Here is a 16946-nt window from a genome sequence, read left to right as displayed (position 1 = left end):
GATAGCCAGCTCAAGTTTTCTGCGCAGGTAAATAGTATTACATCTTCCTGCTATTTCGTCATAAAGAAGCTGAGAAAAATCTTCCAGTTTATTGGCCAGGCTTTGCAAAAGACAGTGGTAGTAGGCCTGCTGCTGTCTAAATTAGATTATTGCAATGCGCTGCTTCTGGGAATGGATAAAGCCCAGAATAATAAGCTACAGTCCCAGCAAAATGCGGCAGCCAGGCTGCTGTTGAATATCCCCAGAGGCTGTTCCACGTCTAAGGGTATCAGAGCTCTCCATTCCCCATTCAGCAAAGGGTGGAGTTTAAGGCCTTATGCACGGTTCATAAGGTGATTTATGGAGGAGGGGCCAAGGATATGCAGAGACTATTCTGGCCCTACACCCCAGGTAGGATGTTAAGATCGAGCAATGCCTGCCTTATGCAGCTAGATAAAATCAGAAGCGCCAGATGGGGGGGGGGGGGGGGTTAAGGCATTCTCCCATTGTGCTACGAAGCTATGGAATAATTTGCCATCTGCCACACGTCTGCAGCCTAACCATCGAATTTTCATGAAGATCATAAAAACTCTCCTGTTTCTGCAGGCGTAGTCTGACATTTGTGTGACACCCTCGTGCTTACATTAGCGCCAAAAAGCCATGGCATTCGCGCGCTTTATAAATGTTTATCCTATCCTATCCTATCCTGTGTGTGTGTGGCTCTGTGTGTGTGTGTGTGGCTCTGTGTGTGTGTGTGTGTGGGGGGGGGCTCTGTGTGTGTGTGTGGGGGGGCTCTGTGTGTGTGTGTTGGGCTCTGTGTGTGTGTGTGTGGGGCTCTGTGTGTGTGGGGCTCTGTGTCTGCTAATACTCTCTACTACACTCTAATGCTCACCTATTGCCATTGTAAATGACAATACCATTTATTTATGGTTAAAAAAAAAATTAAAAAAAATCCATTTGCAATGCCAATAGCTCTAACTTTAACAAAGACGAGATCATTGCATTGTAAATGCTTGGTGTGGTTGCAGCAGGATCTTTACTTTTGTGGTGACATATCTCTCGTGGCGATAGCAACTTTCCCTCCTCTCACTGGGCTTTGCACAGAAAAAGCTCAGCATCCCTTACTTTTTAGGTCGAGCGACCTATCTCAATGCGCATGCGCATTGAGAGCGGGAGCTCGATCTATTGCGGCTTAAACAGAGCTTACCGAGATCAGGCGATCAGGCGATTTCTTCCAGTGCACGTGAAAGCGCGTGCACAATGCCACCAGCCGCTTGCCTCGCATTACCACATCAAAGGCAAGGCGGCCTCGTCTCAGGCCCCTGCTGCTTCACACCCTCATGCCGCTCTCCCCGCTCCGCCCCCTCCCCTGCCCGCCGTGTCCACTTCACTTTGACGGCCGCAGGCCGTCTCTCGTGTTTCTGCTTCTTCAATCTTGCATCGCCCGTTGTATACTTTGCATCCCTCCCCATGTAATGCATTTTGCCCCCTCTAATTAACTTGCTTATTCACGACAGCCCTTTCTCCATGTCTATTTGACTTCAGATGCCTCTATCTACGGCATCCTTCTACTACACAACATGGTGTCTCTTGTGCGCCCTTGCAGCTTGGCCCAGGTGCACACCATGCCCTATACTAACTTGCACATGTGCATCGGCCTCTGCCCCGACTCACTCATGTGCCTTCCACCCGCACCTCCCTATTTCTCTTCCGCCCTTGTAGAAGAGTTTGTGAGGATTTCTCCCTCGGTGACACCGAACCCCTCCGGTGCACCACGCTCACTAACCCGGCGCTACTATAAGTAATTTCGGCTGAGCCCAGCATCCCCTGCTGCGCTCATCACATCTACCACTAATCGTCTTCCATTCTTTTAGAAATTGTAACACACACACGCCAGTCAAGAGCCTGTCCTCCCCGGTGATTTATGCAACATGGGACCTGAAGCACCTCGTGCATGGCCCCCTGCGGTCTTTTAAGTAAGTCCCCCGCGCTTCTTCACGCAGCCATCCTCGGCGCCTCGCATACCCTCATTAATGCTGTGCCTCCTCCCCAGCTTGCCACCACACTTGGATTCTTTCCCTAAGACGCCTCGGTCTGATTACATTAGACACCGCTACAACCTACTTGAGTCCCTGCGGCTCGTCCAGTAATTTCGTCTCTGGTTCTCTTCAAGCATGCCCCTGCTGTTGGTCAGTCACATATCCTAATCCTACTTATTATCCGCTACAGATCATTTGGCAAGCTAGACCTGCGCTACACTCGCTCCCACCCACTGATTGCTGCCAGCCCCAATCTTTGGAACGACATAGCCTTGACAGTAAGAACAGCACCCACGCATTTTTCTGAACTGCTTGGGCAATTGGGGCTGCATCAAAAGAACACTAGATTGGGGTTTCCTCTCCATGATCCAAATATTTTTGCTTTTTTTTTACGTTGAGCCTGGTAGCAGGCATGCGCTGCTCTCCGAGGTTTGTTGTATTTAGTCACGTTGGTCAGCCATGCCCACCACTTTCCATTTGTTCCTACTTGTCCATTTCTAACAATTGCTAAGGCATACAATCAAGAAATCGCTGTAACAAAATGCCCCTACACTTGTGTATCGGATCTTTCCCTGTTTGCTCGCATACTATGATTACTTTAAGGTACACGCAAATAGGAAAACAAACAGACTGCATTTTTACTTATGTTTATTTTGTAGGGGTTTCCTTTTTACTGTATTTACTGAAGATTCATAAAATATTCTGAAGAAAAAAATAGCCAGGTTTTAAGGGATTTTCCAAATTTAATTTGGGATTGTTTCTTGGAAATTACTATCACAAGTTTATTCCATTGGCTATTACTTTTTTTGCATTACTTCTTCCCTATGTCTCTCTCCCCCACTCTCTTTCTCTCTCTCGCTCTCTCTCTCCCCCTCCCTCTCTCTCTCTGTCTCTCCCTCTCTCTTTCTCGCCCCGCTCTAATTCTCTATCTCTATTCTTTCTCTCTCTCTCCTTAATTCTCTGTCTCCTCCCTTTCTCTCCTTCTCTTTCTCCCCCCTTCTTTCTCTCTCTCTCTCTCTCCCCCTTCATTCTCTCTCCTATCGTTCTCTCTTCTCTCACTCACTCCCCCACTTGAGTTCAATCTGCCATTGCTTCTTCCATTCTTTCTCTCTTGTATTCGCTCCTTCACTTTCCTCCTCTTTGGCATGCAGGTTGTAACAAGCATTGGCATAGCCCATAGGTCTCGCCTTTAGGACCTTATAAGTGTTTAGCCATGCATCAGTTAATGTCGTTGCAGTAAGGATATTGTGCTGCATAACTAAATACTTATAAGGTCCCAAAGGCGAGACCTATTGGCTATGCCAATGCTTGTATGATCTTTGTGTGCATCAAAGCACATTTATCGCAAAAGTATCATGTTCAAATCCTAAACCCCAGATGCATGTTCAGTAATGGGCTGGCAATGTTATTTGCCGCTTGAAGGCGGTGTTAGGCTGAGACCATAAAAACAAAGGGGAAGATATATTCTTTCATGAAGGACACAGCACCAGAGGGCACGGCACCAGAATTGAACACAACTTTGTGGCAATACATTATTTTCCAGTAAACACCCATCAGTTGGAGCATTTGGGTATCTTGGCAATATCCCCTTGAAGACAGATATTCTGCAGTCCACATATATTGGACATCAGCACCTACTATTAGACGTTGTTGCATGGAAACACGGAAATTGAATTCGTGATTGTGAGGTGGACCTAGTCTAACCCCATAAGGCCGGCCTCAGGGAGCAGTGAGCTAAATACCCCCCCCCACTCACCTGAAATAAAATAAAGGGGTGATCCTGAAGAAGGTGGATATAAATTATACATTTCCATCGAAACGTGCGTTGACTTGGTGTTAGTTTTCCCGACTCACACTATAACGGAAATTCTTTTGATTTATTGTCACCCTTGAAACCAGCAATGTATGCGATTACGTTCAGAAGGCCATGTATGTGATGAGAGTGTGATAGTGCGTTGGTGTGGATCAGGTGAGAATGGTTAAGTCTGGTTGATCTTAGGGGGTACACTTTTTTGTAATAATAGATATATGTTTTATCAATCTGTTTTGTTGCTTTGTAACAATAGATATATGTTTTTTCAATTTGTTCTGTTCTCATTTCATATGTCAGTATGTAGAAGCACTGTATGTTAACATCTTGGTGTATATGTGATTTCATAAAGCGTTTTTAATCATGTAATTGTGTACTATTGAAAAAAGAAATTATTTTTATAATCCAATAAAATGACAAATATGTAAACGTTCGTGAAACAATGTTTTGAACTTAAAGATCCTACTATTGATCAGCCCATGATGCCCTAGCGGGCCCATATAGAAGAAATACATGTCTTGTGGGAGTTATTCTAGTTTTTCTTAGTTTTTTCACTTTCTTCCAGACCTACAAGCTTCTTTAGGAGGTACCTATTTCTTTTATTACACAATATTGTAATCAGAAATTGTCGCCAAACCCACATTTTTGGGGGAAACGTTTGTCAAAAGAATGGATGTATTTCTGAGCCCTGTGGCTAAGAGGCATGGAATAAAGGCACTGATGTCAGGGTACGAAATGTGGACAGTTTACTTCACTGTGTGTGTGGCAGAGTACCCTGTCAGCTAAACTCAAAATTGGTGGTACATGAATGTTCCAAATGTTTCTTAGTCATGTGTCAAAGCCTAGATTACAATCTATGATGGTGTGTTATGAAAACCTGAAAATAAGCATTACGACAATTTACTTTGTGCTCTTCGGCTGACGACTCTGTAATGTGAAAAGGGCAAATGCTTATTTTAAAAGTCCGAATGATAAATGTCTATTCACTGTTACATAAAATGTCTTCATTTTTGTTCTGAAATAACATTTTCATTTCGCATAAAAGGTTGCTCCCACTTTGTAAAAGCTCACCATAAGCACAATGGAAAGAAAAAGTCAACAAAACACTTCAGAAAAAATGAAAACGTGTTTCGTTTACTCACACAAGATAGACTGCAGCAGCATTTTTGTTGCATATTTTCAAAACTCCGGTCACATGCTGAAAGGTTTTCACTGGATCAAGATGATTTGTATTCTTTTTGAGTTGCTGTGTGAAAAGAGAGCAAAGAAAGTAAATTAATTCAAGTTGATAATTTACTTCCCCTGAAAACCATCTTTCTGTCATTTACAAACACCCTTGCATCTTTAAAATTAATCTGCAGTAAAAAGCAAGTTATTTTGTTCCTCCTTGGAGCAAGCAAATTGGATGCAGAGAATATGTATGTAATCATATTTATGTGGAACAAACATAGCAGGAAAGTGAAACACAGGACTAACAGCCAGATTCATCAAGCGAAATGCACTCGCAAAAGGGCCAGATTCTGAGAATATGGCTCTTTGCGAGTGCAATTTTTGCATTTGGGATTCATCGTCCCAAATGCAAAAATCGCTAATAAAGAATTCGCAAATTTGCGAGGATTAGCATTTAAGGAATCTCTATTAGAGATCCCTTAAATGCCATTCATGGAACATTTAAAAATTGCGAATTCGCAATACTTGGCCGCTATTTACCACAAAGTCAGACTTCGATGAATCTACCTGTAAGAACATAAGAGGAATATAATAATGATGGCTGAGGTTAACAGGAGGGATGTCTTAAATATGGACCATGTGTCTGGTCGAGGTACTGACTGAAGAGGTTAGTTTGGAGTTATTAGGCCTTGGCTACAGATGGCTTTAGGTGTCTATTGGCAGATCTAATGTTCCCAGTGCCTAACAAACACTCAGAGTGATGTCATAATTGAGACATTAATCACACTCCCGGATGTATTAATTAAGTTAATAAAACACTGCAAACTCATCCACGAATGCAACACACACAGTTGAGACACCCCTTCCAGCGAAAGTGTTGTGGGCAACGAAGGATAAAGTGCTCACAGACTATAGCAGAGTACAACTAGAGCTTAGACTACAAGAAAGCAGCATTGAGAGATCTTGCGACATCAATAAGAGGCCACAACACACTAAAATACTGACTTCATTAGTTCATACGATGAAGAAACTGAGCATCATCAATCTTCGGTTCAGGCCATCAATAAGAGCAGCTCTACAGAATGCACTGAAGACAAGCCTAGGAGAGCCAAACAGGAAGGCAAGGCAGAAGCAGAGGCGACGACTACGGCGGAACAGCTGACACACGAAAGCAAAAAAAGAAAACGGGTAAGGCTCACAAGGCCAGTAAAAGAAAGAACAACCCTTCTTGCAATGCACAAAAAGAAACAATCACCGGTATTCAATAAATTTTAGAAGCGGGAGGATAACACAGAAGAATTGAGATCCGGGCCCTGAAGATCTATTAAAACTTCCTCCCAAAGCCCACCCGAACAGGGGCTACAATTTAAACAAGCTGGGGGGTGGGCAGAGACGAAACACACACTAGCAAATAATGTCTTATTACTTACCGGTAATCTTCATTACCCCGATTAGGGTCCTCCCCGTCCCAGTCCTTACAACGTGAGGCAGTCCTGCCTCCACCCAGCCAATCACAACGCCAGTATTCAAAGGTTACATAAGCCCCTCCCACCTACCGCCATGCCTGTTATCAACAAGACTCCGACACAAACACAGCGGGAGGGTACAGGACTGGGACGGGGAGGACCCTAATCGGGGTAATGAAGATTACCGATAAGTAATAAAACATTACCCCCTCATGGGTCCTCCTCGTCCCAGTCCTTACAGTGTGAGGAACTCACAAGCAGAGAACCAACAAAAAAAGCAGGACACCAGGGATCCATGCAAAGCACAAATCTGTAAAGATCAATGAACAGCAACGTCCAAGACGCCAACAGAAAAACAGCCAGCAGAGGCATGTAAAACAACAAGCCAAGAAGGTAGCACAAATACGAGACGGGACAGCAGGTGACCGCCCAAAAAACTCCCGGATAGAAAACCCCTGCCGCCCCAGCCCAGGAAGCAGGCACAGAACGTGTCTAACGACCCAGCACCAGAGACGGAGGAGGCAGACCCAAAGGACCGAAAAGGCAGGCAGACCGCCAAATGCACCCACCGACCAACTTCAGAACCGGAAACCCATATCATTAGTGGAGAGGTGTGGCTCACTGGTTAGAGGCGGCAGACCTGTGAGCAGAGAACAGCCCGGGACCAGGGTTCAATTCCCGACGCGGCAGGGTCTTGGACCAGGGTCAACGGACTCGATAATTCTCGCCTCAGTGCCTATTCTAACCAGGGAACACACTCGGTAACTCTGGGCATTAAGCTTGCCTCATCTCTACAACGGCCCCCCACAGACGCAGGAGATGCCTGGTTTCACCCTGGAGATACCCAGAAAGGGACCATCTCACAGGGAAAACCAGGACGGGTTCCCCAGCGGTCTACAGCGCCAGGACACTCGGGTAGAGTAACAGTGCGCTTTACAAGTATCCCACATTTACATTTACATTTACATTTACATATCCCCCAAGCCACACCTCCACAGGAGACAAACAGGGCAGGAGAAAACGGAAAAACACCAGGGAACGAAGGTGGGAAAAACCGGAGAGTCCAGCGAACCACCAAGGAAGGGGGAACAAGGGACCCCCCAGCAGGCAAATCAGGAAGAATCACCTCCAGCTGCCAAAGGAAACGGGAAGAAACCACAGGCAGAAACAAGCCACAAACCAACCCACTCCGTCAGGAACTCCCAATAGGGAAAAGAAACGAGCAAAGCACCCAAAGCACCCAACACACCCAACCGACGAGCGGAGGTGATGACCAGCAAAAAAGCCACCGTAGCAGACAACTAGAAAAAGTCAGCTACCAGCAAGAGCTCAAAAGGGGGCAACATCAGACCCCCCCCAAACAGCAGGCAAAAACACAAGAAGGCACGAGTACAGGAGAGACCGGCCGACGAAGCCGAAAGCTTAGAAGAAACCGACTCATCAAAGGGGCATAAACCACCAAGGAGGCTCCAGGACCCCGACAAGCATGAACCGCCGCCCACTGAGAAGACAAAGCGGAAGGGGAAAGGCCCTGTAAAAAAAAATTGTCCTGAGAAAATCCAACACAGAGGTAGGATCCCCCAGCACAGGAACTACCCAATGGGAAGAACACCAAGAGAAAAAAGAACCCCAAATACGACCAAAGCACCCAAGGGTCGAAGGCCCACCTGACAACGGAATGCCACGAGCCACCACAGAGGAACAGCCCAAAGACGCCAACCACAGCCGCACAAGAGCCAGGCCGTCAGAAGCAAGTGACATCAGGGCAAAAACCAGCTGTGGACCAAAAAGCGGGGCCTGAGTCAATGAAGTACGGCCAAACCCGACCCCCGCCAGCAGCATCAGGAGCGGAAATCAAAGACAGCGAGGCCAACGATACAGACACCTACACCCCCCCCCCTTTAAATCCCCCGACTATGCAGGAGGAGAAAATAAAAGGGAAGGCACACAGAAAGCCCGAAGGCCAAGGAAATGTGCAGGGGCCATGCAAATCCACACCAAAGCGAACCAAACAAAGAAAATGCGCCGCGAAGCGAGCACCAGAGGGCACAAAACAGAGGACAGGCGGAAACGGCCCAAGCAGCGTCTACGAACGTAAACGCAGACGGTCCTGAACACAAACTCAAAGCCCACAGAGGAAACACGGCCCAGAGAGAGCTGCGGGAGCCCGAGCCACCAGAGGCACAATACACACCAATGAGCCATAGCGTCGCGGGAACAACACATGGAAGCCAGCAGGAACAGAGACATGCAACTGGTCCCCTCAAGAAGGCCCAAGCAGCAAAGAGCCACAGGAAAGCCAGCAAGAATCAAAAAACTCGGTGGTCACCAAGGACCCAAACGTGGCGCCCAACCCCAAGGACAGGCGTCCAAGGACAACAGGAGGAGAGAAGGGAGCTGAAAACGCACCCCAAACACCAGGTCGGGAGAGCAAAGCCACCAGGCCAAAGTAGGAACCAGAACAGGAGAGAGAGGAACCAGAGCCATGTAACCTGCATGGAAAAGGACCCAAGGAGCCAATCAGAAGAAACCCCAAGGACAGGAGGAACAGGCAAACCCAAGAAACCACAGCCGTGGAGGCAGCCACCACCTCCTGGCAAGATGGCGACCCAGCAGGACCCACAAAAGAGCCAACAGGGAAGAGAACCGAGTCGGAGGGTGAAAACAGCCCCCTGCAAAGTGACGAACAGGCCCGAGAAACCGAAGGCCCAGAACAGGAACCAGAAGAAAAATGACCAGAACCAAAACGAACCCCAGAAACCGGAGCAAGGCCACAACGCCACCATCGCCAGAATAGCCACAAGGAGGGTGGAAGCAGAAACCGGACTAAAGCCACATAGGGAAAAGCCAACAGCACCCCCAGGTGGTCACCCACCCAGGTATGGGCCAGTCCTGACCCTGCATAACATAGAAGAACAAGTGCAAGCAGGGCGGAACCGCCAACCAGCAAAAAAGCACCGCGGAGAAAACCTGGGGAGCAGGAGAGAGGCCAAAAGGCATCACCCGAAACAGAGAAAGGAACCCATCCACAGCAAACTGCAGGAACCGCGGACCAGCCGTACGGAGGGAACGTGAAAAACAGACAACACCCAAATCCAGGGAAGCCAAAAAAACACCCACCAGGAAGAGGGGAATGACAGACCGCAAGGGGAACAATCGACCAGCTGCACCAAATGGTATAAAGCCCCGGGACACAGAACCGTGCAGAAAAGAACCAACGGGCGCCAGGACCAGGAACAAAGAGGAAGAGGAACCTTAGCCCCGCTCCGCCACCGGAACCAGCACAACAGCGCCCAGAGACAAAAACAGACCGACGCCCAAAGAAGAAGGTAAATGCAACACTGGTCAAAGGACAACGGAGCAACCGTGAAAACAGCCCAAAAAGGGGGACAGCCCGGAAAGGAATCCGGAAACCAAGAGCGAAGACCGACAGGACCCACCAGTCGGAAAGCAGACCGGACCAACAAGCCAGGAACAATGGGTCCGAGCCCCCAAAACCGTAACAAAAACAGCAACGGAGACAGGGAACCCACTGCCAGATGAACACCAGGAGTGGGACACAGACCCAAAGAAAAAGAGACGCAACCGCAACCACCAGGTCACAGAGACCCCTCCTCCCAGGGCACAACAATACCCAAAGCCCCGGACGACCAACACCCAGGGGCAGCTGTAGGCGCAACAGATGCCGGGAATCAAACGGAATACAGCCTCCCCCCCCCCCCCCCCCCCCCCACCCGACCACGAAAGGGCCGAGAGGAAGACAGAGAACCACCACACAGACTGTCAGTAGAGGGAGCCAAAAGGCCAAGGAGCCACAGAAAAACAGATAGTGGACCAAGACGCCAGTCCCACGTCAGCCGAGGAGAAGACTCAACCCATCAAGCCAAGACAGGAAGGAAGGCCCGTAAACAGCCAAACTCCACACAACCCATGAGAAGGAACAGTGAAGTACAGGCCGAACAAGGGCCAGCACGCACCCCAAAAGAAGAAGCAACACATGGAAATGCAGGAAAGTGACAGACAAAGCCCGCCAGGCGAAACCGCCATCCCAGAAAACGCGGAAAACTCTGCGTATCTGCCGCAAGCCATGCATCAGACAGGAAATCCAACAGGACAACATGGAAGGAAAAGGTCAACCACCACAGAGGAAACAAACTGTGCGGAAAAACCCCACAACATCCAGGGATCTAGGGCCACAACCAAGCATCACAATAATAAAGACCTATCCTCAGGACAACGCAGCGCAGGCCCTGGCAGTGCAGACTGGACAGCCAATACCAACAACTGTGTAAAAGCACAGATTGAAACTTTATCAACCCAGGTAATTGGACAGCATAGGCAGGTCCCGTGAACACCAGTAGCCCTTCACAGTATTCAGCGCAGCCCCAGAATCTGAAAAATGTCAACCACCTGCACAACCAGGAAACTATGCCGCATGGAAACAGCCCAGGCAGGCACAGGTGAAGACGACCCTCCACACATGGTGAGCGAACCCGAGCAATCGAACCAAACAGGAACTCACCACACAACAAAGGAAGTGCCCAGCAACCTCCAAGCAACATTGCCCCCAATCGCCAAATCACACAACGTGAGGCCGGTGAAATGAAAAAAATATATAAGGGCAGCCCTGTAGTCTCCACCCACAGCCCCAGGTCAAAAGGCCATGACCGTGGGGGCTCGACGCTGCACTAGAACCACAGCGCCGGAACGACCCGGGGCCAGTACACCACGAAAACTCCCCGCCCCAGCCCAGCACATGAACGGGGAGAGTCCCTGACCCCAGAACAGGATCGCGGCTGACCGGGGGACCGGAGCGGCTGCGCAGAGAGAAAAACACTCAGAAAACAATGCAGAAGTAAAAAACTGCAAATGAAATACTCCTGTGAAATTCACACAGTAAAATAATGCAGAAGCATAAAATTGCAAATGAAACACTCACGGCACCGTCCTGAAGAAAAACAGAAACAGAAACAGGAAACGGGAGCACCAGCGTTCCGGCCACTGTCGGACCAGAAAAAAAAACAGGCATGGCGGTAGGTGGGAGGGACTTATGTAACCTTTGAATTCTGGCGTTGTGATTGGCTGGGTGGAGGCAGGACTGCCTCACGTTGTAAGGACTGGGACGGGGAGGACCCATGAGGGGGTAATGGATCACATGTATACCTGGAAACATCAGGGAAAAGGGAAACATATACTCTGGCTGTGCCCCAAATGGCACTTAACAACCAAATTAGAGCATATTCACAGTTTGTGCTTAGCAATATCGAGGGCAATGCCGACGAACAAACAAGCTCTTGCCCATCTGAATGCCCAACTATGCCGCAGGCGACAGCCCAGGAGAGAGGAACAGATACAGGGGTAATTAGCCCATCAAACTATCCCCAAGCAAAAAATAACTCACAAAGAGCAGCAGAGCGGAATCATGGGTGGAAAACTCCACCAATTGGACCCCATGCAGAGAATTGGCACACTCAAAGCTTAAACATCCAACGTATGGTAGAGCATGAGATCAAACGAGGAGGCAAAAGAATCACGCACAGATATATTTTACATAGGACTGAAATTGCATAAAACGAAGAGCGTCCTAGACTAGATCCTCCACAAATTAATAACAAGGTAAGACAAATGCACCAGCCTCAAACCACATACGAAAAGGGAGGAAATGAGGAACATTTGCGTTACCTGCAGTGGCAGCATTAATATTTACCCCTGAGTTAAAGACGAAAGGTTATTGGGATATTCTAAACAGAATTATTATGCACCTCTTACGTTATGTACCCTCTCTATCCTACTAGTATGTGAACAACAAGGACCCCCTGGATCCGATACGTATCCTGGGACAGGGTAAACAATGTATGTAAATTAACACTCCCAGGCATAAATTACAACAGTAACACAATAGAGTGAACAAACAAACTACTAGGGTTTCAAAAAATATACATTTTTAATTCGAATAAAAATACAGTTAGTAACAATCAGTGCAATGATTAAAATTAATAAACATTCCTAGACTGATATATAAGGATTCACAAAACAATCAATTATAAAAATAAAAATTTAAAGATCAAAGGAGGTTAGGTGGTATCCGGTCGACGCGTTTCAACATAAAATTATGTCTTCATCAGGACATTTACCATCCAATTTCTTCACTCTATTGTGTTACTGTTGTAATTTATGCCTGGGAGTGTTAATTTACATACACCCTCTCTATCCTACCTCACTTCAGCGCACCTCACTACTGTGAAATTCAAGGTCTACCCGTGGATCAGCCAAAAATAATCCACACTGAGTGGACCAATAATATTGATGTTTAGAACATTCTGGAAGAAAGCAAACAATTCGAAGAATGGGGTATGCTTATCAATGAATCAACAACTAAAAATACCCCTATTGTCATGTACTTCCTAATAATTTGCAGAATCTGCGCATTTGTTGGACAACATAACTTTTGGGTGAGGAGCCTAGACTGATTCCAGACACCCTGTGGGATATATTGGCCTAGAGACCAGCTAGCTCACACTGCCACCACTAGCCCCCTAACCTTAATAGGCAGTGAATGGTTTCTGGCAACCACTCAACATAACAAGCTTGACCCCTCAGGGATCATGGAATAGATCAGTACCTTTCGCTCAGTCACTCATGTTCTTTGCTCTCAGTTAAATATAATGGGCCCGATTCACAGAACTAACTTAAGACAAAATCCTAAACTTACTACTTTTGGTATTCACAGAAGTTAGGATTTTGTCTTAAGTTTGTCTTAAGACAGACTTAAGACAGACTTAAGTTAGGATTTTGTCCTAAGTCTGTCTTGTTTGTCTTAAGACAAACTTAAGACAAAATCCTAACTTCTGTGAATACCAAAAGTAGTAAGTTTAGGATTTTGTCTTAAGTTAGTCTGTGAATCGGCCCCACAGAGAATACACAGTGGGACGTTTTTCAATATATTTATTGAACCAACGTTATTCTTGTATAGAAAACATGTGCTGCGATAATCAGTAGGCAGAAGCAGATTACGGTGATTACAAGCACCAAAACAGTAAATAGCAGATACAGTTCTACCATGCTGCTAAAACAGTGTATATATATATGCAGGCATATGATACAAGGCAGTAATCAGGCATACTCCTACTATGCGAACCCTACTCCCTGTGCACCTAGAATGTGTGCAGGTGTGAAGCCAAGAATCCCCCCAAGGGACGATCCAACCCCATTACCTAGCGAGAGGGAGTGTAGGACCCGTTCTTGGTAACGAACTGGACACCGCTCACGGAGATGTCAGACCGCAGCATGGTGAAGTCTCGATATGCAGAGGCCCTCAGTGTCAGCTGAAGTGGCTCCTCTGCTAATCTTTTGGGATGTCCATTATTTATGATAGAAATCAGCCTTGTGATGTGTGCATAGATTGGCTATGTTATGGATATGTAGATAACCCTGTTGCCCCGTGGAGGACGATAGAACGATATTTGTACATAGTGTGTAGAGAGGCCCTGTACATGGTGCTTGAGACATCATGATATTGTTATGTGAAGCTAGATGTGTAAACAAAGTAGTTTCAGAGAAACAAATCCAACATTGTCGTGCACGCAATTATTTGCAAAAGGTCAAAGGCGAAATGTTATTGTGAAAAAGAGCATAATGTAAGAAATATGCCACTTCGCTACATGGGCCTCACCTGGGCACATAACACTATGTGCTATCAGAGAGGCAACACCTTTTTGAGCAACACAAAGAAGCAAGCAGTATCCTGAGAGGAAAGGAACACAACAAATACCTTCAACTGGGGGAGAAAGATCACAGTTCAATTGCCAAGGAGCAGAAGTGAAAATCCCAGTATGGAGGAATCAACAAAGCACACGCATTCTGAAAATCTGATTAGTCTTGGCTCCCCGCAGCTCTCGCGATGAAAGGGCGGTCGAATTCCTAGGGTAGTTGGGAAAAATGCAAAGCTCCTAAGAACTATGCTAAAGATTATTAGCTGGAATCTGGCAGGGTTGTCCTCCCTCACGGCAAACATAAAGACAATGGAGTACCTACACACTGGTGAAATACTATGCCTTCAAGAAACATGGTCTATCGTCCCCATCTCTATTGCTTCACACAAGAAAAATGTGTTTGGAAGACCTATGGGTGGTCTTGCAATATATGTGAAACTAGACCTGCAGGGAAAAGTTAAAGAATAGATTAACAATTCTCGGGATCTACAGGCAGTTAGCATGAACGGTCTTGTGCTGGATGAAAGAACCATCACAATCTTGGTTATAAACCTCTGTGTCAACCCCCACAGAGATGTAAAATTGGCCATTGTTAAGAACATCACTGAACAGCTAAAAGCATTCCTATACAAGCATCCGGGGTACGAGTGAGTAGTGGCTGGAGACTTCAACACCCTAGACCTGGGCCAATCTGAGACAATCCAGGGGAAACACCCACAAACTATTCTCAAAGTTTGTCTCAGTAAATTTGATTTGGGATCTGCAGATATAGGAGGGACCAAGGGGGGAAACAACCCCCACTTTCAACGATATATCATCTTTGGATTATATCTTCTTAAGTAAGGACTTGTTAAAAAGATGTATAAATTACCAGGTCCAACAAAGAAGTGAAAGTGATCGCCATCCCATTTCCGTAGATGTAAATGTAGGTACCATTATACACAGGAATGATAAACTAGCCGGTTGCTCGCTTGCAACCAACAAGGGCCCAAACTGAATCAAATGGGGTCCATCCAACATGGATAAGTACTCATGCTGGAAATTAGCATATGTTTGAACGACTTAGAGAAATGAAACAAAACTAGTAGAGAAATGGGCATTAATGGTAGAAAAGCTCCATGGAGCACTAACACCTCAAAAGCACAGAAAGTGGCTTGTAGTGCCCACAAGAGGATGGTCACTCCAACGCTCGAGACTAGGGAGTTTCTGGAGAGCAAACGGAAGTGCCGCCATGTGGAACTGCAGCATAGAAAACAGATGACCTCTCTCATGGAAAGCAAGATGACAGGGACCAGTAAACAACATTAAAAATAGCCTTTAACCTCAATTTGTAAAACAATGGAAACAAATGTATTCTCTGCTGCCTCCTAGTAAGTCAAGAGAATTCTGGGGATATGTACATTTTCTAGCAAATACAATGACCAGTAAGGAGAACGCTGTTCCTACCAATGTATGGATGATGCATGTAAAAATACTATATGTGGACCCAGATAAAACAAGGGCTATCAATATGATCCCGTTGGTTAATGTCCTAGAAGGTTTGGAAGATAGTCAAATGTTAGTCACTAAGTCGAAGGCACTAAAGTTCCTGAAGAACATTCGGAGAGATTAGGGCCCTTGATCAAACAGCTTACCCGGGAGCATTTTCAAAGATTGATCTTTTTGGGGTTAAATGATGTTCAGTCTGTTCAACAAATGCCTCACCATATCAAAACTTGGAAAAGCTCCATTTTGCACCCAATACATAAAAAGAAGGATCATACCTGAGAACTATAGGCTAATAGCCTTATTGGATGTCGATGGTATAGCCTTTGCAAACGTGCTCCTACATGAGCTGGAAGGCTGGTTCAAAGAGAGTAAAATCATTCCAAACTATCAGACAAGGTTCAAGCCTAACTCCTCTACAATGGACAACGTGATTGCTCTCTCGTAGCCGGGTACCACGGCCTGTGAAACGACTATTCCACCACTATATGCTTGTTTTGTAGATTACAGAGCCGCGTTTGATGGTATCTATCGCAGTGTCCTCTGGAAAAAAACTGGCGGGATGGGGCTTATCAAGGCAATTGCTCGCAGCAATAATAGCGCTATACACCAACACCTGGGTGAGGACCAGGATTTCACCAACAAGGGTCTTAGCAGGGCTGCGTCATCGCGCCACATTGTTTAACTTATACACAGCCGCTGTAGGTGGGGAACTGCCGAAAGGGCAACATTCCCGGCAAAATTGGACCAGATGAAACTTCCGATAATACACTATGCGAATGATCAGGTACTATGGGATCACACCCATTCTGGGATGAGGAGGGTCATGGACATACTTCACTCATATAATATACAAGGAATGCTCTGCAGGCAAGCACCAAACAAACTGAAGTATTGAAATACCAACTTGAATGGCAACTAGGCCAGCTAAAAATAAGCACAACTAGTAAATACAACCACCTTGGAGTCTGGTTGTTAGATACTGGAAAACACAAACCCAAACCCAGACTGCAGGCAATTGTGTTAGCAGGAAAAGCAGCAAAGCCAAAGCCACGTATGCCCTTTCTAAATTATACTACAAATTAAACAGTCATTTGGGAGAGGTGCTCCGAAGAGTTATTAGGGCAAAATTATTAACAACAATACATTACGGCCACCTTGCTTTCCCTGGCAGGCTGATTGAACCACTAGAGCGCAGCCACATAGCCTCATACAGGAAAATATTCAGTATCCCAAATAACACTCGGCTCACATTGATCCATCTTGAGTTTGTGCTGGTGAACAT

The 16946-nt window shown here is 46.4% G+C and overlaps 1 protein-coding gene across 1 annotated transcript in view; it reads right to left on the bottom strand.

The window, feature by feature from the left end:
• The window catches only part of LOC144783414 (E3 ubiquitin-protein ligase rnf213-alpha-like), a 2376820-nt gene that overhangs the window by 1545885 nt on the left and 813989 nt on the right, over positions 1–16946 (bottom strand). The window contains exon 16 of the mRNA XM_078662402.1: positions 4971–5074. Coding sequence (XP_078518528.1) covers positions 4971–5074 — 104 coding nt within the window. The remainder of the gene's footprint in view (positions 1–4970; positions 5075–16946) is intronic.

This window comes from Lissotriton helveticus, chromosome 9 (assembly GCF_964261635.1).
Source record: "Lissotriton helveticus chromosome 9, aLisHel1.1, whole genome shotgun sequence".
Classification (NCBI taxonomy): Eukaryota; Metazoa; Chordata; class Amphibia; order Caudata; family Salamandridae; genus Lissotriton; species Lissotriton helveticus.
The sequence above is the reverse complement of the archived record's forward strand: the minus strand, read 5'-3'. Positions and strand labels throughout refer to the sequence as shown.